Consider the following 21,461-nt stretch of genomic DNA (forward strand, 5'->3'; position numbering starts at 1 on the left):
ACATTAATATTTTTACATATCCACATCTTCTAGCATTGCCACCACCTTCTCCTCCAGATTTCTGTCCTGCATTCAGTAACGTGGTGAGGCTTTTGAACTGTGATGTTATGATGCACATACTGCGGACCATCCTTCAGAGAGCAGTAGAACTCGAAACGCACTTGTGGACTGAAGCTATGATCCAAATGGTATGGTTAACTTTGTTTTTCCCATAATAAGTACATTAAAAGCTTATGATCAAAGTGTGCAGAGATAAACTTTGAAAGATAAGAAATGACTTTTTGATCCCCAAACCTGTTTTTATAAATCTTATAGATATTAATAGGTTTGTATGTATCAGTAAAATAAGATTCGTATTTTAACGTGCAAAGTTTATTGTAGTGCAGTAAGTACACAGGAAAGGTAATTACATTGTGTTGTTACATCTCCTTTCATGTATGATCTTTGCACTTATTGTTTCTGTGTTATGTGTCTTATCATGGATATAATAAGCCTGTAGTAGAAACTGTATTAAACATCCTTATTTCATGTACTGGTTTTCCAGCACTCTAACAATGAATGAAAGCTAGCATTTTTATCTCTTTAGGTGCTTCATCTCCTTTCTTTAGGGTTACTAGAAGAGAAGCAGCAGCTACAGAAGTCTCCGGAAGAAGAAGTAACCTTTGATTTTTATCACAAAGCATCAAGTATGTTTCATTTTCTTTGAACGTGCAGAGTAAATCAGACTAGCTTGATTTTCAATGGACAAAAATAAATTAGAAGAAAGTATTTAGCTATTTTTATCAGAAAGGATTCACTGTTTATTTTAGAACTTAAAACTGCTGAAATATTTATTTGAAATAATAGACCACGTTTGGAGTAGTTTACTTTGCTCCCATTTGACTGATATGTTGAAGTAATGTTCTTCCCTTCTTGTGAAGGAAACAAAAGTAATATGGGTGTTAGGTACCACATGGTGGTTCTTTCACAGAAGTATTATTGAAACAAATTAAGAAAAGACAGTGGATTGCAAATAACTGTCTCCATCTTTCATACACTCGAGCTATAGAGTTATTGATTGACCTGCAAGTTAGTCTCTTGTTAGGGTAGTGATAATAGAAGCAAAACCTAATGGCTGTGCAGTGTGCTTTTGTTCTTTTTCTTTTCAAAGTCCTTAGAGAGCACTTCTAAATCTAACATTCAAGTCTAGGGAGTGGGAGTGGGAACGTACATTTTCGAAATAGTTTGCTATTATTCATCTTACCTAGTTCCTGCTTCATTGTGTAAGAAAAAAAAATCCTTTATGAAGACATAATTGTCACTTGAGAGTTGGAACAAAGATAAGAATTGTAAAATAAAGCTTGTTGAACTGCCTTTATTTAGTTTTTTAAAAATATTGCGTAAAGAGTTGTTACTGAGTCTGAAAGAGACTCTCATGTCATTTTTTGTCACTTTTTTCTTACTGAGCAAGAAGTATTATCATCAACCTGAACGTATTTCTGTTTTAAAAGCTTCATGATCATGATAGAAGTAGACTAAAAGTTTTTATATTTCAGTTGTTAGTGAGAAAACTTTGTCAGTTTTAGTTTTGCTTTTGACAATGCTTAGAGCTGGTTCTAGTTTCCTATGTGTAAATACTAGACTGATTTTGTAGACTTCTGGACTTCGAACAAGGTCCATGGAAGACAGCATGTGCAAGGCTTCAAATGTACAAGGCACTGCATGTTAACAATACCATGATGAATTTCTACCCTGGTAAAAGTAACTTATTAAACATAACAAGAAAAAAAAAACCAGCACTATTTATACATTTCCATAACTGATATAGAAGTAATCAGTTTTTTTAGTAAGAAAAACCTACTGAAAAGGGTTTTTAAAAAAAGACATTGTTTTGGTAACATTTTTGTCTTGTAAAAATGTTGAACAAATTCAAATGGAAAGTGCTGCAGAGGAAATCTAATTGAAGAGAATGGTCCAAATTTTAAAGCATGCTTATTTTTAAGAATGCCTAAAAAAATCGTATTAAATGTTACCAAGCTGTGAAGAAGGAAAATTACCAGAATTTTACTTTTGTGACAGGAATTAGCTTATACATAATGAACTTCTTAGCAAACTAGTGTAAAATCAAAGAGCTCCACTGATTCTCTTTGAAACTGAAGGGAATTCTGTTTTTTTTTTTTTCTCTAATTCTACTCTTGGAAGTAGGAAAAGTTATTAATGTACAATGAAGAAAGATTATATACTACATTAATCTGGAATAAATGGGTGAACTTAAGGCAGAATGGTAACTACAGAGGTTGTGTTCATAAATGTGTGCTATATAATTAGCAATGTTTTCAGGCATGTTCACTGTTGTAGATACATTAAGATGTTTCCCCGCCCCCCCCGAATCCATGCATTTCTGTTTTCTTTCTTTGTTAAGGAATGGGAAGCTCAGCTTTGAATGCTGTAAACATATTAATGCTTCTGGAAAAATTAAAGAGAATTCCTCAATTAGAGGCACAGAAGGACATGATCAATTGGATACTGCAGGTACACAACGGGGAGACAAGCATGATCTCATTTAGTAATTCAGAAAGCTGTTATGGAAGATATTATCATTCCTGTATATATAATCCATTAGTGTTTGCAGTTGCAATTTCTTAAGAAAACTGTTGAAACACTTCTACCCCACTTGTGTATTTCTATGTATAAACCTTATTCCTTATTTCTGTTGTGAAGTAATAGCAAGTGATAAGTAATAGTTTATAAATTATGAATACATTTTAGGGGCTGCTTGTATTAAATTTTTAGTTAAAATGATCTAACTAATGGCCACATCGTACATTTTACCTATGGTATTTTTCCAACCATCTCACTGCCTTTCCCCAGTAAGATGGGAAAAACCTCTAGAGCTGTGACACTGTCCCCAACATAGAAAAGTGGGCTGCTGCTGCTTCTTAGCAGTACCAAGGTCCTCATTCATTTGGGGTGTCAGTGGCCTTGGTTTAGTTAGCAAACACAGAACTCTTGGAAAAAAGTAGAAAAGGTAAAAATCCACAGCAAGATTCCAAACCTATACCAGGATCCAATTTCAGTAGTGAAGTATGTTAGGGTGGCAAATTTAAAAGATTTTGGAGAAGTTATTCTTGTGAAATTCTAAGGGCAAAAGCAAAAATGTACTTAACATATGCTCTTTTTTAATGATATGCAAATTTAGAATATTTAAAATCATCAGAATTTCAAGTTTCTTATTCAAGATAGCTCGAGGAGTAGAAAATGATTTTTTTAGGCTTGGTTTTAACTAATTGGGCATAAGCTGGGAAGCTTTCTGTTCTAGACATTGATTTTTACTGACTGCAGCCTATTTCCATGGGATGATCATGTCTCACCTACTTGAATAAGCTAGCAGTCTGTCCAGACTGTTGTACAGATGTCTTTCTGATGAAAGAGCTTTACTTGTTCAGCAGTATTAGCACTGGAGGACTGGTAAAGTTGTGAGAATTTTTACTTCATGCTGAGCACTACCCTTTGGCCACAGGACTCTTTTCATAGTTCATAGAGTATGGCAGTTGATTTCATCCATTTTGACAATCTGAAAAAAAAATTAAAAATCAGGAGCTCTGATCTTACCTATAATAAAATGCAACTTGGCTGTTACTGCATTTTTAACATCTAAGCCTCTCACCCTAGATGTTTGACACAGTGAAGAGAATGAGAGAAAAATCTAGTTTGACAACAGTAGCAGCTACATCAGTCTCAGAAGCTACAAAAGGTGATGAGGTAATAATAATAATAATAAAGTTCAATAGAGATCTTGTATGTAATATTTTTAATGGTGTTTTGAAATAGGTACGTAATTTTATTGTTATGAAAATACCATTGTAGGTATTATTTTATAATATATGGTCTACAAATAGCATTTAGACTCTAAGAGGAAGGTAATTTGTTTTTATTTATTTCTGCTTTTATCTTTGTGGTTTGATCACCTTTTCTATTATGTTGTCATTGTGCAAATACAAATATACTTAAAATGCTATCTTGTAATTTATATGAGCTAACAAGAGGCTAATTTGCTGTGCCTCGATCGCCTAATAAAGAAATCAAACTTAGGTGATTACTTTGTCTGTGCATCAGTCTCAACCCCCTTCCCTCAAAGTAATCTCTTAAATCCAGTGATCAAGTGAGACAGTGGAGGTTTTAAAGTTTACTGCAGCGCTACCTATTTTTTAATAATATGCAGCTGAAAAGAAAATAATCCAATTACCTTTAGATAGTGTGCAAAGACAGGCCAGTATGCTCTTACATGTTCTGTTTGGCAACAGCTTGCTGCCTAACAACCCCTTGTCCAGTCATAGACAGCACGTGTAGCTCTAAACCTATCACAGCATATGCCAGGTTTCCTTTTTGAGAAAGGTGTCATATGGTAGCTTGAAAGGTAAGGGAATGAAACACAAGAGTCCATAAGAAACCGATCTGTTAGGTCCACTACTTATAAAGCAACTTCTTGTTACTTCATTTTCTCAAAAATAATGGTTTCCTGAATGGAAACTGCATATAATACTGAATTTGTGCCTAAAGTAGTTGAATAGGAAGAATTAGATTTCATATTGTTCAGTTACGTCTACCTGTGGTTTCAATTTCCATGTTTCTGAAGTATATCAATACTTATAATTTTTGGAAATATGATAGATGAAGAAATACTGGAAGAATAGTGGTCCATTCTACAATGAAGAAGAAGTAGGGGAAAATACTGTCCTCAGGTGCATAAAATTTTGCCATAGAAATGAAGGAACAATCTATTTGCTGTGATCTCCATGAATAGTTCAAGATAAAAGTTTCTTAAGTTTCCCTAAGGGAGATATGCAGTACACAGTAGGGATTTCATTTAAAAGGTTCTTTTATGGTGGTAATAACAAAACTAGTGAACTTGATGTTCACTAAAGTTTCCTAATATATAGAAGGTAAACAAAAGGGATCAGGTGTCATTGATCCTATCTTTCTGCAAGTTATGGTTCTAGTGACATCTTGCAGGTCTGTCAAAATCTCTTTTGTTCTCCTAATGGTCCTAGTCAACACTTTAAATTTTGGTTTTACATTTTTCATTGTTAACATGTTTCAGTGTTCAGCAATTAACTTTAAAACAAACAAAAAACAACAGTGTTACTAGTTAAGGAATCGGATGTTACATACATGCTTATAACTGGGGAAGGATTCCTCTAATTTTTGATGTTCTCTGTTGCCTGTGATTTGGTGTATGCAGACACAGAACACTCAGGATAAAGAGAAAGCTGAGAGGAAGAGAAAGGCAGAAGCAGCTAGGCTACATCGTCAGAAGATAATGGCTCAGATGTCTGCTCTGCAGAGGAATTTCATTGAAACTCATAAACTCCTTTATGAAAACACATTGGAGGCACAAGGGAAAGAAGATGCTATTATGGAGGAAGAAAGGTAAGAAAAAGCAGACATCCAGAGCTCTGGTGGGGAAGAGTTCATTACCTAAAATGTGATACTGCCTTATAAAAATACAGTCCAGAAGATAAATTGTCATCCCAGTCAGCAAATTTGTTTCCCATTTTATTTTTAAGTCCTCTGTTAAAGAATTGTATTAGAACTAGTGCATGTTTGCTGATGTTAGAACAGTGGATTAGATTTTTGCAGATCAGCATAAATTAAACAGTAAGAACATTATTTCTTCAAATTGTAGGTACTTATTATGGAACGTTTGAAAAATATCATTAGAAATCTGTGTAGCTGACATCGCTATACTTTAGGAGATGACTGTCTACCTTGTACAACAACTTAAATTTGTAAAGAATCTGATAATGCATATTGACTATGGTTAAGTTGCAATGAAGAAAACATGTTTCTTATAGCTCAAGTTGCTGCTATTTCTACTCACTGTTTTTTAAAATCTGATTTCAAACTGAAGATGTTTGGTTTATATTGGTGGAAATGAAAAATTATTTAAGAGTGAATTGGTGTTTTACAGGCTGGATGACTTAGTTCTGCAATATCCTGTAATTATGTGTGCTGTAATAATGGCAAGTGAATCCTTTATTGTTATGCAGGTCATATACAATTTAGAAATGATTATTTTTCCTCCTGTACTGCTTTAGGTGGCTAGGTGTACGATAAGCTTTTCATTTTTCCTCCGTTGAGACTTCAAATGTGTAACCACGTCATTGCTTGTATTGGACAAACCACTTAACCTATTATGATAAATCTTAACTTTAAAATCCTAACGTTAGTATATATTTACAGCAATTTATGATACTGTGTTTGTAATGTTTATCACTCACTCTCTTCTTAGTTATTGTGCTGAATTTATTTGATTGGGTTTTTCATTATTAGATAACTACTCTTACAATGTTAATACTTTTTAAATGAGTCAGTTCTAGAGGAAAGACTGCATTAGCAGTCAAATAATCGGAAATGGAAGCCAATTACAGGTAAAGGAGAGAGGACTTTTTTTTCATGAGTGGTGGATAAGGAGGGTAGTGTTGCTGCATATGGGAAAACCAGCCAGGTGCAGAAATACCTCATTTTTATACTATAAACTTTTGATGATGCAACTACTTCAGTAGGCAGAGTGACACATTAAAGCTGATAATCGATAATGGCTCTGATGCTCAAAGCAGAGCTCTGAGTTTTGATAAGGTTTATCATTTTGGGGAGAATAGTTTAAGGGTAGCTATGTTTAACTGTTTTAGCAGTGATATGATTTTGGTCATATGGATTGCTTCTGTTCTAGAGATTCTTCAAAAATATACCTAATACAGTTACAATTTTGGTCTAATTGAGGCTGCACAAAACTAATCAGAAAAATAGAGATCTGAAAAACAGCAACAAGAGGATTCATATCTCTTCTGTGAGCTTTGGTTTTTAAAACAATCTTTAAATAATTGCTGAAATTTTAGAATAAGAAATAATTTTAAAATACATGAAAGTTGATTGTCACAAAACACTGAATTCAATAAAATGATAATGCATCTGTAGGATTAAAATATATTGAATTCAATCTGTATTCAATACAGTTGCCTGAATGTACTGCTGTCTGAACCTATATCAATGTGTTATTCAATGTTAAGTGGCTACCACTCTCTTTTTAAAAAATACAGCATTTTAGTGAAGATTGAAGTATTTCTTCATCGTTTTGTCATCACTTGGTTTTGTAAAACACTTTGGTATAAAACTGGAGATGCTAGCAGCATGTTAGGATTTTAGATACCTGGAAGTCTGTTTATTTAGAAGACAAAATATTATTTTTCATCCGTTATTTGATTATTTTTCATCTGTTATTATGTTCTTACAGCATGTCTTCAGCAACTGATTACTCCCGAATTGCTTTGGGTCCCAAACGAGGTCCATCTGTTGTTGAAAAAGAAGTTCTGACATGTATTCTTTGTCAGGAGGAACAGGAAGTAAAGCTGGAAAGTGCTGCTATGGTATTATCTGCCTGTGTCCAGAAATCTACTGCCTTAACTCAAAATAGAAGCAGAATTCTTGAACTCTCAGGGGGTAAGCAAATTTCTTTTTTTAGAATACAAGCAGTTCGGTACCTAGAGCCTCATGTCCTATGAACCTAATTAAACTCTGTAATCAGTTAGGTGCCTAAATGGTCAACTCTTACTTGGAACAGTTTAACACTTTTCACTTTCCTAAAATCCATGCTTTAAAAATTAAGAATGAGAAGTGTATGAAAATTTATATTTTTTCCCTAGGATATCAGAAAATGCTCCAGTTATTCTCACAAGAAGATAGATAAAACTTCAAGACTTAGTAGGAGCGGTCACTGCAGAGGGGGGGGGGGGAAATAATATTAACAGTTCCTGTTTATTCAAGTACACCAGGAAAATTTGACAATATGGAGGAAATATATGAACATTATCAGAGGCCTGTATGGTAGTGTCAGGTGTTGTTTCATTTCTGTAAAGTAATAAATACATTTAAAAACAAACAAGGATCATGTAACATTGTTCAAGAATGAATATAAAGAATCATACACAATTAGAGCTGCACAATGATGTATTGGAAGCAAGAAACAAAGACTAACCAGAAATTTTTGTAAGTAACAGTTGATTAAGCATGAGAGATTTGGGTCAATTATTTAATAGGAAAGAAGTTGAAGTATTCACTGATTTTTTTGCTCTCATTTTAAGAAGAAAATTAGTCATAATTCAGAATCAGGTGTTTGGCTGTTGACTTTAACGAAAGAAATAGTCTAGAACAGGATAACAGGTATTGAAACACTATCTAGATAACTTCAATGTATTCACCTTGGCAACTATTAAAATAATTTTGAAAGTACCCTCAAAACCTTTGTCTTCAGCATAATCTTTGATTAGCTTTTAAAATGCATGGAATATAGTTGAGATCTCAAAAGGCTCAGAAGAGCAAATAAGTTTTTGTCTTAGGAAAAAAAAAAAAGTGAAACAAGGAAGTACTAAAAAGTTCTGACTTCAGAAGTACATTGAATGATAGTAATTCTTACTGGTTTATAAAAACTAGAAAGACAAAGTGGTAAAAAATGTCAAACATGAATTTGCTGAGAGAAGATCCTAGTAAGCCACCGTGATTCTTTGACTAGGATAACCAGTTTTGAAGGTAAGGAAAAAGCAGCTAACTTATTCTCATTTTTTATTATAACTTATTTTTCTTTATTTTTACTTCGTTAGAGTGTTGATCTGGAAAAGCTCATGAAATGCATAATGTGACTGAACTGTGGAAAAATAAAATCTAAAGGCCTGTGTTCTATTTATACTGTTGTTCATTTCTATTCATATTGATCAGAAGGTACATCGCTGTTCTTTCAATATTTTTTTCTGCTGTGTTTTTCTAGATACACTCGATCCTCTCTTCATGCATCCTGACTTACCCTGTGGAACCCACACAGGCAGCTGTGGCCATGTGATGCACGCAGCCTGCTGGCAGAAGTAAGGATAGGCCTTTGCAAGGGCTTTGCAGTTTTTCATATTTATTGATATGTTTTCTGAAACATTTAATTGCACGCTGAGAACACACAATAGTAAGTGGCTATTGAATTAAGAATTCAAACTATGTACTCATCTAAAAATGAAACATGGCACAAGAGAAGTTTTTAACTGATGAAGAAAAGCATCATCAAAAGGTATCAATTGACTTCTATTACCCAAAGAAAAATATGTAAGGAGTTACCAATTTACGCAAATAAAACTGGGGTAAAAATGGTCAAGAATAAGAAACCCTATCTAGTAGATTTCTTTTTAACAGTCCAATGAGAACCAGTAGGAGTCTTCCAGATGGGTGTTCAACACTCCTTTGTCTCTGAAAGTCTGTTACCTCCTCAGAGCTTAAAGGATGAAGCTGAGTTACGGCAGTGAGTCTTTAGATGAAAATCTGGCATTTAGACTAGAATATGAATGGTTAAGTCTACCAGTGTAGAGGTTCCTCTCCCATGGTGAACAAACTCTTAATAAAAATAAAGAGAGAAAAATTGATACAGTAGTTAAAAACTACACTAGATATTTGTTTGCAGGTGCTCAGTATTTAGACCAAGGATGTTGGTTTAGAATACAAACCTGAAATATTAAAAGACCAAGTAACTCAGCCTGCATAATGTGGTCATCCTTGTTGCCTCTAGCTACCTGCATATGCTTACAGACAGTAAAGCTAATGTTCGTTGCATTTTGAGTACGTGTAGACTCAGCAACTCTAAAAAAAAAAAAAAAAAAAAAAGTGAAAAAATTCTAGAAAATGTGAAATAATTCTAGAACTTAAATACCACTAAGATGTTATCAGCAGATAGAGAGTTGGGTCATGCAATGAAGTTACTTCATGCTGTCAAATGATATAAACAATTTCTAGAGGCTGGTTTTTTATGCTTGTGCCATTTTACTTTAAAAAGCTTGACTAAACCTCAAGTGCTTACTATTTACTTTTCTATATGTATATTTTTATTAAAAAACAAAACAACATGTCAGTACAAAATAAATAGGTGCACACACTTAAAATGATATGGAATTATGTTCCCTGAGTATAATGCATCTGCTCTTGGCAGATCCATCCACATCTACGTAGATCTAAGTAGTGCAACACTGGAGCTCAGTTCCCTTGCTCTTTTTAAGAAAAGATGACTTGCTGTATGGGTAAATGGGATTAAAATGGACCACAGGCTCTTCTCATACGGGATGACACAGAAGGTTTGAGTATAGTCTTTTACTTATTACATAACAGACATTCTAACTTACTAATATCCCTCCAAATGATGCCTGCCACACTGTGCAGAGTATCTGTGCAGCCTAAAAATACTGCAAAAATATTCTATAAAACAGTACAAGTACAAATGACAGGAATATCTTTGTAGCTGTCATGTATGAGAAAGGAGTTGCTTGCAATAAAATAGTTGTTTGAATTTGGGGAAATATATGTGTATTGTGTGTGTGTATATATGTAATGAATACTTTCATAAATATTCTGTAATTATTAGGACTTCTGTTGATCACCTCTGCAAACAAATTTTCTCTTATAAATAAGATGTTATTTTAAATCTTAAGATGTAATACTCAAAAGCGAAATAATAACTAGTAATTACCTTAGTGTGAAAGCTAAATAATTTCATGTCTTATAGATCCTACATGTCCAGTCTGGGTATTAGTACTAAATTTAGTTGCTTGTATTCAGGCAAGCAGATTTGAATGTTAGGTTTTGTTCCTAATAATGTCACTACCACTGAGACATTAATGAAATCTGAAGGATTACTTCATTCACTGAGGGAGCAAAATTATATAACAAAACCTGTAAAAAGGTCATAGTTACTTCTCAGTTTCCTTTTGAGCTTAAAGTAGGTCGTGTCATACTGTAATCCAAATTACCCTCTCTTCTACAGGAAGGCTGCAGTTCTGTTGTCTAGTCATGAGACTCGGACATTGCCACAAATAGTTGATTATTCATTCACGAAATGTTACCAGTAGGTTTTCCTAAAATTGAAATATGTACAAATGCTATTTCAATTTTCTAATGAGTTTCTTATGAAAGATATTAGATACCATTTGTGTTTCATTGCTTCGAAGATGTGAGAGAATAGTAGAAAAATTAAAGACTGCTGTGTGTGAAAACTTTAAAATGCATTTTAAAGGATCTTAAAAGCAAGACAAAATTACCATCATTTTGACTAAGTTGGTATACCATCCTTTTTTGAAGGAGTTCAAATAGATGATCAAAGGTTTTATTTTACTTTCCTGTATAAGCATATGAAATAGTTATAAAAGGAAAAAACTAATTTGTTGGCTTAGATAGGTACTTGTAGATAATAACACTTTTTCATTACTTGAGCATTTGTTTTCAGGTCATGTTTGAGCCATTCCATTTTCTAGCAATCCTCTTTTCAATGTCATAGGTACTTTGAAGCCATGCAGCTGAACTTTCGACAACGTCTGCATGTTGAACAGATATTTGACTTGGAGAATGGAGAGTATCTTTGTCCGCTTTGCAAATCTCTGTGCAATACAGTGATTCCTATCATTCCATTGCAGGCTCAAAAAATAAACAGGTGAATTTCCAGATTGCGTAGCCTTTAAATTTCTATATCTGTATTTATGTGTATGTATTTTTTAGAAGTATGACCTTGGGTTGAGTTGGCTTTTCAAATTTTAGGAAGGAAAGCTTGGGCTGACTTTCCTAATTTGTATAAAATACTACTTAACTCCTTATTGACTACTCACTCAAATATGCTTCCTCTCAAAATCCTCTTCTAAAGCACTTCTGGAATAACTACTTTTGGAACGTACACCAAAAGAGGAAAGAGTTATAGTACAGCTAATAGTATAGTATAGCTAATGCTTGTTTTTGTAGTATTTGCTCAAAATTTATAAAGCATGCAAAACTATGCAAACAAGGAGTTAATGTGTTTTGACCTATATGCATTTTGTTTTTAAAGATTATTTGTAAAGATCCTTTGAGTGTTGAAGTAACAACTTCTTTGTATTTCTTTTTCTCAGTGAGGATGCAGAAGCAGTAGCTCAAATTCTGTCCCTAGCTAGGTGGCTGGAAATTATCCTAGTCAGGATATCAGGCTACAGTGTGAAAAATGCAAGAGGTTTGTTTATTATCTTCCTTTTGAAGCTTTTCTTTGGGGTATCTAATATTCCATTGCATGTTTTAAATAATGTCAACAGAAAAATTCAAATAAAGGGTGCATTTTGCTTTGCTCTCAATCAAGACAGTATAAAATAAAGTTGGGGTTAAAGGCATGTCCCTTTCTGAGCTGATACCTCGATTTCAAAGTGAACTCACCAGTTTCCTGATTTCTATTAATTTCCTTCTGTCTTCCCTGTAGAAGAATGTTACGTACATCTGGAGAGGACGATTGCCAATTAACACTCAAAGTTAATTACTTTTCTGCCTGACTAGTTTGTAGTACGAAGGAGAAAAATAAATTAAAAGGGCCAAAATGAAAAGATTTATGACTTTTTAGAAAATAGAAGTTCCAAAGAATTAGTGCTTTCCTTGCACTCCTATGGTGCAGGAAAGTTCTTTTTCTGTGGCTTCTGCTGTATTTTCTTCACCAAGGTGAGGAAAAAGTAGTAGCAAAGCACTACTTCTAATCTTCATGTGTTTGGGAATAGAAGAAAATGTTAGGGATGATTAGAAGACAGTCTTGCTGGTTAAGTCTATTAATAAATATTTTCAAAACAGTTAAAAATACAAGTCTCACTTCTGTTAGACTACTATAAAAAGTGTAAGAATTTCTTTGTATTCTAATATGGATCTAATTTCTTCTTCTGGAAGGAGAAAAACAAAATGCTTCGGCTTTTGTCAACAAGGGATTGGGAAACTCTGCTTTAGAATTCAATTCTATCCTTAGTTTTGGAGTTCAGTCTTCGTAAGTATTACCGAAAGTTCATCCTACACTACACTATATTAATTCTCCCTAAAATAACCTATGTTTCAGGGTATGTATTGCAGGAAAACAGACTTTTTTGGTCTGAATATGGCCTTACTTGTACTCTTCATTCAGTGTTCACTGAATACCAGATCTATACACAGCTAGATGGACCTTTTTTTCAAACCCAGTCTGGCAGTTCTTATTCTCTTAGTACAGAACCATGACTAGAATCTTCTAATCCATAATTCCAGTGATATTCACCATTTTCTATGCTTCTAGGCACGTTAGTTAAACTGTCTGCTTTAATCTTTCTCCTGTATGTCTGTTTCAGGGGTAGCTTTTACTCATATTCAGATGCTGTTATATGGAGGTACTTATTTACTACTGGATGCTAGTGATTTTTTTCTCCTCTGTACAGACAGATCATCTCTGTATTCAATAATTCTTTCATGAATAACCTTGATGTTGTTAGTAATTGATTGACTTATAAATAACAAGCATTATTAATAAATTCAGACTGAAATGATCTTGGCTTACTTTTGCAGTGCCAAATACTCAAGCAGTATCAAGGAGATGCTTATTCTGTTTGCAACCACCATTTATAGAGTTGGACTAAAAGTTGCTCCAAACGAAGCTGATTATAGAATCCCTATGATGACCTGGAGCACATGTGCTTTTACCATCCAGTGTATAGGTAAAGAGAATTTGGATTTGCTCCTTTTTGTGACTCAAAACTTAAGATTGTTTGAGTTGTAAAATTGTATAAAATCTGATTGTATAAATAACAGTGACAGTTCTATATAAGGAAGAACAATATGTAATAGATGAATAATATTTATTATATGTAATTTCATGGATAATAACATGATAATCTTTAATCCAGTATAAGTTATAGGATTTTTTAGATGGTAGTTCATAAAATATCTGATTAACGTATGTAGAGCCAAGATTAGTGAGTTTAACCTGTGAGAACTGGGAGCGATCATGTTCCATGTTACTAATTGTATCATTAAATACATTTGAATATCTCAAGGCGGACAAAGATTTTTGACATGCATGCATCTTCTGTGCAGCTAAATATCTAACAACTATGAAACAGCATTTCCTCTTTTGGGTTTTCTTTAAAAAAAAAAAACAACACCTTCTTAACACTGTAATATTTTTAATTATCCTTGAATCAACTACCCAATAGGGTTCATAATTTTCTTTTGTCTTTATTCTTAAAGAATTCTCATACAATTTGTAGAAGAAATGTGATCTTTAATATTCTGAAGTTCCTAAACATACATGTGGTGGAAAAAAAAATGAAGAATGTCTTATTTATATGAATTACCATTCCTTTAAATTCATAGTTAGGAAGATCTGAAAACTAACTTCTTTTGTAAAAACCTATCACAGCCATTTATGTGGCAAGCCTTTGGAGTAAATTATGCTAGAATTATGCTAGGCTTTAAAAAGAAAGACATATACTAAGAAGAAAAACTATCTTGCATTAAGTTAATGTGTAAGACAAACAGGAGTTTTACATTAGTTCCTGTAGAACAAAGCAAATTATTTTTTTTTTCCTGTGTTTAATTTTAAGAAAATCTCTTGGAAACAGAGGGCAAGCCTTTATTTGGATCTCTACAAAATAGACAGGTATGAGCAAGTAGATATGCAATACGTTTACACATGTTGTTGAAACTGCTGACATCAAGATCATTCTGTGTTGAGAGCTATCTGAAAATACTTAGTTTAGATTGATAACATAAAAACCATACTGGACAATATGCTTCTACTTCATATTTAATTCACTTTTCAATATGAATTCACTTATCAGTGTTTTCTATTTGTAGGGGTATGTTCTTACTGATTTATTTCACTGTTATCTCTTCCTGTCCAACTGTGTTTTCTTGTGCTCTAGCACAGTGGCCTTAAAGCATTAGTGCAGTTTGCAGCTGCTCAGAGAACAACATCACCACAAGTCCTGATTCAGAAACATCTGATTCGTCTTCTAGGAGGTATTGTATTCCTTGTCTTTCCTATCTTTTGCATTGCAGAAGTTTCTGTTAAAAGATGGCGCAGGCTATTAGTACAGCATAGAAGCAAAGGATAGACTACTGACAACAATACTAACTTCGATTTCTCTTATGTTCCCTTACATTACAGAGTTTTGCTTGAATTAAAGTAAATTATAGTTCTGTTGACCCAGCTCTGTATCACTGAAGTCCACAAAAGTCTTTAGTTTAAGATACCTGGCTTTCAGGTAGAACTGGGTTGAGACACACACTTGTCCTCCATGTTTCTTGCTATTCTGCTTAACATGGTGGCCTTTGTGAATCCCATTATTTGACATGCCTTGTATTGGATAGGATTCTTAGGTGTGGTACAGGTTTTTGGATTCTGCTAAATTGTGTTAACATGGTCTTAAGGGTGACATGGAGAAATAAATGAGAGATTTTCTCAGAATTTTGAAGAGATTGTAATGAAAATTTTGAGCTGCTTGGGCATGTGGAATTTGCTAAATAGATGCAAATTTAAGTGATAAGCAGTTAAATAGCTTCTTTATCTACTTTATCATTTCAGAGGCTTAGATGTTTTTTGATGAAAACACATAAGTGATTCAGGCTCTGACACAAGATTCTGATTTTGCAGTTTAGTCCAAAAGAGGAAAGTGCATAACAAATACGTAATTAATATCTTTATTCTGTAGTTCTTCTACCAAACTTTAAAATGGAAGACACTCCTTCCCTCTTAGAAGTAGATATGTTCCACGTTTTGGTAAGTAGGTTTATATTATTCTTCTTACTAATACACTTCTTTAGAATGTAGATTTCTGTGTAATTTTACCCTGTGGACAGTCCTGCATTATCTTTTCACTTGCATGAATTAAATTATTACGTATGTGCACTGCATACAAGCATATTATTACACATGGCTGCTATGTAGGTGTTTTACATCTGGTTCTGCTGTTTATCTATTTTTCAAGTCTTTGTCTCTACTTGAATTTCATGCTTGTAATCTCAATCTTTTTACTACCTACATTGCTATCAAACTTCAAAAAACCTGAGAAATGTACCAGTTCTCAGCTTATGTTCCTCTCATTTCCTCTTTGTCTCAACAGGCTTCTCGTACCTTCTCATTCATGTTTGCTCTCATTATCTTCTTTTGTCTATTTCTTAGCCTTTCTATTCTTAATACGAATCTATATTATGCCTTTTTCTACCTTAAAACAAAAACTGCTGTTGCCTTTCTAACCAGTGCTTAGTCTCCTTTCTAGTGTTCTTTTCTCATGTGCTGTTTTCTTATGTGATGAACCAGAATTAAGCTTTCTAGGAAACAGACAAACTATCTATAAACTGGCAAGTACAATGGGAGGATGTCTGAGTTTCCTGCCTGCAAGTGGGACACAGTGTATTTATTTTAAATGATTTTTTGTTATACTTTGTGAATTAAAACTAGCAAGATAGATGAATGCATTTTAATTGACTAGAGGAATGAAATGGAACCATGTAGTAAGAATGTAAGTTATAATAATTCATATTACCCATGTAATTATTACCAAATTTTTGTTACTTTAATATGTTCTCCTTCCCTTTCACTGTAGGTGGGAGTTGTTTTATCATTTCCATCTTTATACTGGGAGGATGCTGTAGACTTGCAACCTTCATCAGTTAGTTCAGCCTATAACCACCTCTACCTCTTCCATCTGACTACACTAGCACACATAACACAAATCGTTATCTCTTCAGCAAAAGGTAGGGGTGTATTTGGGTTGTATTGTTTTAGCATTTCACAAAATTTCTTAAATAATAGATGAACATATTGATAGTAACCATTGCTGTCTTCCAGGTATGAACTTTCTCATAATAAATGACATATAGTGCTAGGTAGAAATTCTAGTTTAAAAAAGTAGCTCTATGTAATTTTCAGAACACTTTATATCGCTTCTGTGTGCAGAAGGAAACAAAATACTTACACATTAGTACTTGATCAAGTCAGTCATTCCAGCATGGCAGCTTCCTACACTCTTCACTCCTTGTAGGAGAAGCAAAGCACTGCCCAGCAGCAGCGCTCTGATCTGCACAGTGAGAACTAGCATGGATTTTGGAAATACACTTTCCTTTACCCTTCAACCTATTTAATACCCACGTCTGAAGTACTAATAGAGAGGAATTTTACTTTTCTCTGTATTTCATATTACTGCTAAATACTGTCAGTAACCTACAGTTAGTCCTAGCTACTATTCTCTTTTTTTTCAAACGTGACAGAAGGGAAAAAGAATAAAAGGAAGAAAGGAAACAATTTCCTGTAACTCAGTCTGTGTAGGACTTCAGAAGATCATGGGAAGGAAGCAGTTCTTACATGAGGTTGAGCAGACGGGCACTAATCAATATTCTTGATAGCATGCAGTTTTAGGAGAACATTTCTTAGGTTAAAAACAACAAATGGAAAAGAATTAAGCAAAATAAAGTGGAAACATTTCTGTAATACAAGAGAAAAAAAGAGGTCAGATTATATAAAATGAGATGTGTGTCACAAGTGAAGTGCATTTACAGTGTGATTCATCTTTGTGCAGAATCCCCTGCAGCTCGATCACATGACAGCAGTGAAGAGGCATGTTCTGCTCAGTCTTTCTGTAGAGAGGTTTGCCAGTACACTAGTGGGTAAGTAGCAGTTCAGGTATAGTACTGTTTTCTGGAAACACCCTAGGCAATAACTCAAAGGCAACAGAGTAAATTCTTAGTCTTAAGGATGAAAAATTACCTACATCCATTCTGGAGGGCAATGCAACCACAAACTGTGTAAGATGAAGCAGGGGGAAGTTATTATTTTTGTCCTTTAATTTTTTAGATGTGTTACAGATTTTCCTTCCAAACAGAAGGAAATAATTCTACTATAAATGGAAGGGTATATAGTGTAGAGCTTAACAGAATTCTTATTTGCTTGAGCACTGGTTCCTTTCTTACCAGACTTTCAATGGGTATAGCTACATGCTCTTGAATGCTTTGCTATCTAGATGTCAAAATAAGCTAGAAAATGTGGATGCGCCCTCTACAATTTCTGCTTTGATTTATCTTTGTAGAATCATACTGTTTTGGGATGGAAGGAACCTTAAAGATGATCTAATTGCAAACCCCAAAGGCTGGTTGCAAAGATACGTTTTTCTAGGATTGACAATGCTGCCACATGTCTAAAAGTTGAAGTCTAAATTTTTAAACATTTTAAAATTGGTATTTAATAGGAGTAATTTTTCACATGAACAGTAGTTGCTGTGCATTTTAGAAAGTTAGGTTAACAAAAATGGAATTAATTGCCAGAGCAATCCAGCTGAAACTGGTTTTCCAATATGAAACTTTTAGTGTTTTAATTTGTGTACACATTGTCTTTAACTCTGATCTGTGTTTAAACAGCATGTTCTGAACAATAATTTTGAAATGATTTTATAATACAGCTTTACGTGTTGTTCCTCGGAAGGTTGCAGTTAATATTTGTGTGAACATCCTGTTCATGTAAATGTGTAATGAGCTATGTTTGAAGCTTTTTGAAAACAGGGACACTGTAGGTTAGTTAAATGTACTATCAAATCTAGACTAAATTTTGATAGCACGTAAACTGCAAGAATAATTACTGAGATGATGATTACTCCAGTATTTTTGGTCAAAAATGGGACTAGGATAGCTTTAAACAATCTCAAGTATGAGGCATATTATTTTTTTGAAATCTGCTATTTTTGTAGCACATGAAGAGTATTTTTGATTGTTTTTGTCTGTTTTTTATATTTCTTGTTTTTTAATAATTTGGGGATTGCATTATTCAGAATGTTAATGAAAAGCACTGTCACAATTTCAAGAAACTGTAGATTTTCTGTTTGAAAAAATCATAAGTATCAATTTCTGTATGTGTTGTGCTATATTGCACTGTTTTTAAATTGGCATATAAAGAGTTGCCTATTGGTGGACTGCTTATTATTGGCTATTTTTTATATTCCTGAGAAATATCAGTTGAGATAATCTGAAGGTGTAACGTCAGTGTTCTACATAAACTCAATACTCATTCCTTAGGTAAAAGGAAGGTTTGAAGTTAAGTGTTGCAGGCTGTGTTTTTTCAGAATTTGGAGTACATCAGTGTTGCTTCTACGCAGATGCAATTCTACTAGTGCTAGCCAAAATGTGAGAGTGCTCTGGGGATTTTCATTGCGAATTATTGAAGATATTTCTCATTTGTGTATTACAGTTGCTTTAGTCAGGATATTCCTGGCTGGCTTGTATGGGATTGTGTTAAAAAAGGCATCATGCCTTACCTTCGTTGCGCTGCTTTATTTTTTCATTATTTGCTGGGAGTGTCTCCACCTGAGGAGCTACAACAAGGTAAATACGAGAAAGCAAATGTATCTATATCTTGAAGTTGTTTACTCTTTTCTTGGAATAATGGGGTTTAAAAATACTTATGATAACAATACCTAATACATTAAGACTTAGAAAGAAAATGAAATATTAATTTGTATAGGAAGGGGCAGGTATGAGAAGTTCGGTGGTCTAAGCCTTTTTTTTTTTTTTATGGAAAAGAGCTAATTCTAAGTGTGTGCAAATACATGAATTATCCATGGTAGTATTTGTGGATACAAAGACAGTAATTTAAGGGTCATTTATCTGATAAATAGCCTGGAGTATGTTAAAAAAGAAAATAAAACCTTGTGCAGTAGCTAATGTTGGTAAATATTAAGACAGATGTAGCAAAGTAAAGTCTTGTAGAAATAAAACATGTTGTAGAGCTTAAACCTCTTCCTTAAAGAATTCTAGTTCATTACAGATACTAAAAAAAAAAAACTTTTTTTTGTCAAAATGCAGGGAAAAACAAAATCATCAACTGCTTGGAAAGGATGACCCAAACTGTTATAAACAACTGAGACACAGTGTAGTCTTAATTTATATAAAATGAACTAAGTTTGAATTTGATTAGGATATGCAAGTTAAAATCTCTGCACTTTGGGATATGGTGTTGTCATTACTGTCAGTCTGGAACTTTGATGCTGTAGGAAGGATTTCCCCGGTGAAGCCACAGTTCCATTTTCTGCAGCTAAGAGCCAATAAACAACCACTCAGCAAACTATTAACCTTGCACAACTTTTTGTATGTTAGCATTGAGTTGATCATAGCAAAATTAAATATCATTGCAGGCCCAAAGTATAGTGAAAAGATAAAATATGATAAATCGGGAAATCTGCTGTACCAACATGTCATATATTATGCAGTGAAGTGGAGTTTAAGCAAGGAATTCTATTTTAATAATGACTTATTCATGACTTAATATAACAATGATCGATTTATTAACAAATGTAAAGCAGATATCCAGCTAGTGCAAATTGTCATGGCCCTTATTAAGTCAATAGAGTTACAGTCAATTATACTGTCTAAGGAACTTTGTTCTAGCTGGGAGATGGGTATTCAATGGAAGAAGAATCACGGGAACTGTAGTTTGAGTGAAGTATTCAGCTGTGTGGAAACATTTTAACAGTTGCTCATGTTTTCTTTTTCTTTTGCAGTTTCTGAAGAAGGGCAGTTCAAGGCACTTTGTAGTTACCTTTCTCTACCCACCAATTTATTTCTGCTCTTCCAGGAATACTGGGACACTGTAAATCCACTGCTTCAAAGGTACTAATTGAGAATGGACAGGCCATGTTTTTGTAGTGTAATGGCTTTGTGGTAATCAGGTCAAATTTCTTAATAATTGAGCTCAAGTTCATATTAGAGTTGTAAATGTTCATTTGATGTGCATTTGTATACTAAATCTTTAAGTACTTGAACACAAAACATTATATATTCTCTAGTAGTTTAAACATTAAACTACGATAGACTAAAGAACTAGTGCTTGAAGACGTGAAATTGGTTCATGTACAGAGAAGTTATCATAAACCTTTGTGTGTTTGGTGTACCATTTGCTGTTCTTTGGTCTATTTTTGTCAGTAGCAAAACTGCTGATTACATGAGCTATGAAATGAGAGCACGGAAAATGTTATAGCCTGCCACATGAGGCTTTGTACTTGATCTTTTCTGGATTTCCAAAATAAACTGATGAATGTAGAAGTTAGCTTAATGGTTAAAAGGTGCAATATTAGTATTATGTATATTGCAATCTGACAGTAAGGAAATAATTGCTAAAATTGTCTATTCAGAAACCCAAGTTAAAAGAAACAAACAACTACCCACCACCCCCCAACCTTAATCTCTGAGAATAATAGAATAATCCTGCTTTATTGTGTTGGAAAATGTCCTCATGTATTTACTGTGACTATTTTAGCTCATGGTAACATTAATTATTATTCTTTGTTCTTGTCAGAATTCTCTGGCTTACATTAGCTTTTTTTTTTTGCCTCTGTTCTGTTTTGTTGCCTAGCATCCCTCAATTAGCTACCTTAAGTAACTTCCTACATAGAAGTTTGCTATAATTGCATTTGTAGCGTGCACAATTGATTATAAATTAATAGCATGTTTGCAAGTGTATTATTTAATAAGTTAGTCTTATGTTCCTACATGTCTGCAGAAAAACATCACAGATCTCATAAGAGAGCTGAGATCTCTTGCAGGTTCTTGTGAATGTTAGAAAGAGATGGATTTGTTAACCCTGCCTCTATCCATCATAGTGTTCCCAGCCAAAA

At 33.7% G+C, this 21,461-nt stretch overlaps 1 protein-coding gene across 4 annotated transcripts in view; it reads left to right on the forward strand.

Moving 5' to 3' along the window:
- UBR1 (ubiquitin protein ligase E3 component n-recognin 1) overlaps positions 1-21,461 on the forward strand; it is a 63,556-nt gene that overhangs the window by 34,611 nt on the left and 7,484 nt on the right. For all 4 annotated transcript variants that reach the window (XM_035327248.1, XM_035327250.1, XM_035327247.1 and 1 more), the window contains exons 25-42: positions 34-188; positions 587-686; positions 2,402-2,511; positions 3,652-3,741; positions 5,222-5,409; positions 7,274-7,479; positions 8,801-8,894; positions 11,336-11,488; positions 11,937-12,034; positions 12,727-12,820; positions 13,369-13,517; positions 14,406-14,461; positions 14,727-14,823; positions 15,516-15,583; positions 16,410-16,560; positions 17,382-17,469; positions 19,040-19,173; positions 20,349-20,457. In XM_035327248.1, the coding sequence (XP_035183139.1) occupies positions 34-188; positions 587-686; positions 2,402-2,511; positions 3,652-3,741; positions 5,222-5,409; positions 7,274-7,479; positions 8,801-8,894; positions 11,336-11,488; positions 11,937-12,034; positions 12,727-12,820; positions 13,369-13,517; positions 14,406-14,461; positions 14,727-14,823; positions 15,516-15,583; positions 16,410-16,560; positions 17,382-17,469; positions 19,040-19,173; positions 20,349-20,457 (2,140 nt within the window). The remainder of the gene's footprint in view (positions 1-33; positions 189-586; positions 687-2,401; positions 2,512-3,651; positions 3,742-5,221; positions 5,410-7,273; positions 7,480-8,800; positions 8,895-11,335; positions 11,489-11,936; positions 12,035-12,726; positions 12,821-13,368; positions 13,518-14,405; positions 14,462-14,726; positions 14,824-15,515; positions 15,584-16,409; positions 16,561-17,381; positions 17,470-19,039; positions 19,174-20,348; positions 20,458-21,461) is intronic.

The sequence above is a fragment of the Oxyura jamaicensis genome, chromosome 5 (genome assembly GCF_011077185.1).
Source record: "Oxyura jamaicensis isolate SHBP4307 breed ruddy duck chromosome 5, BPBGC_Ojam_1.0, whole genome shotgun sequence".
In the NCBI taxonomy this organism is placed as follows: Eukaryota; Metazoa; Chordata; class Aves; order Anseriformes; family Anatidae; genus Oxyura; species Oxyura jamaicensis.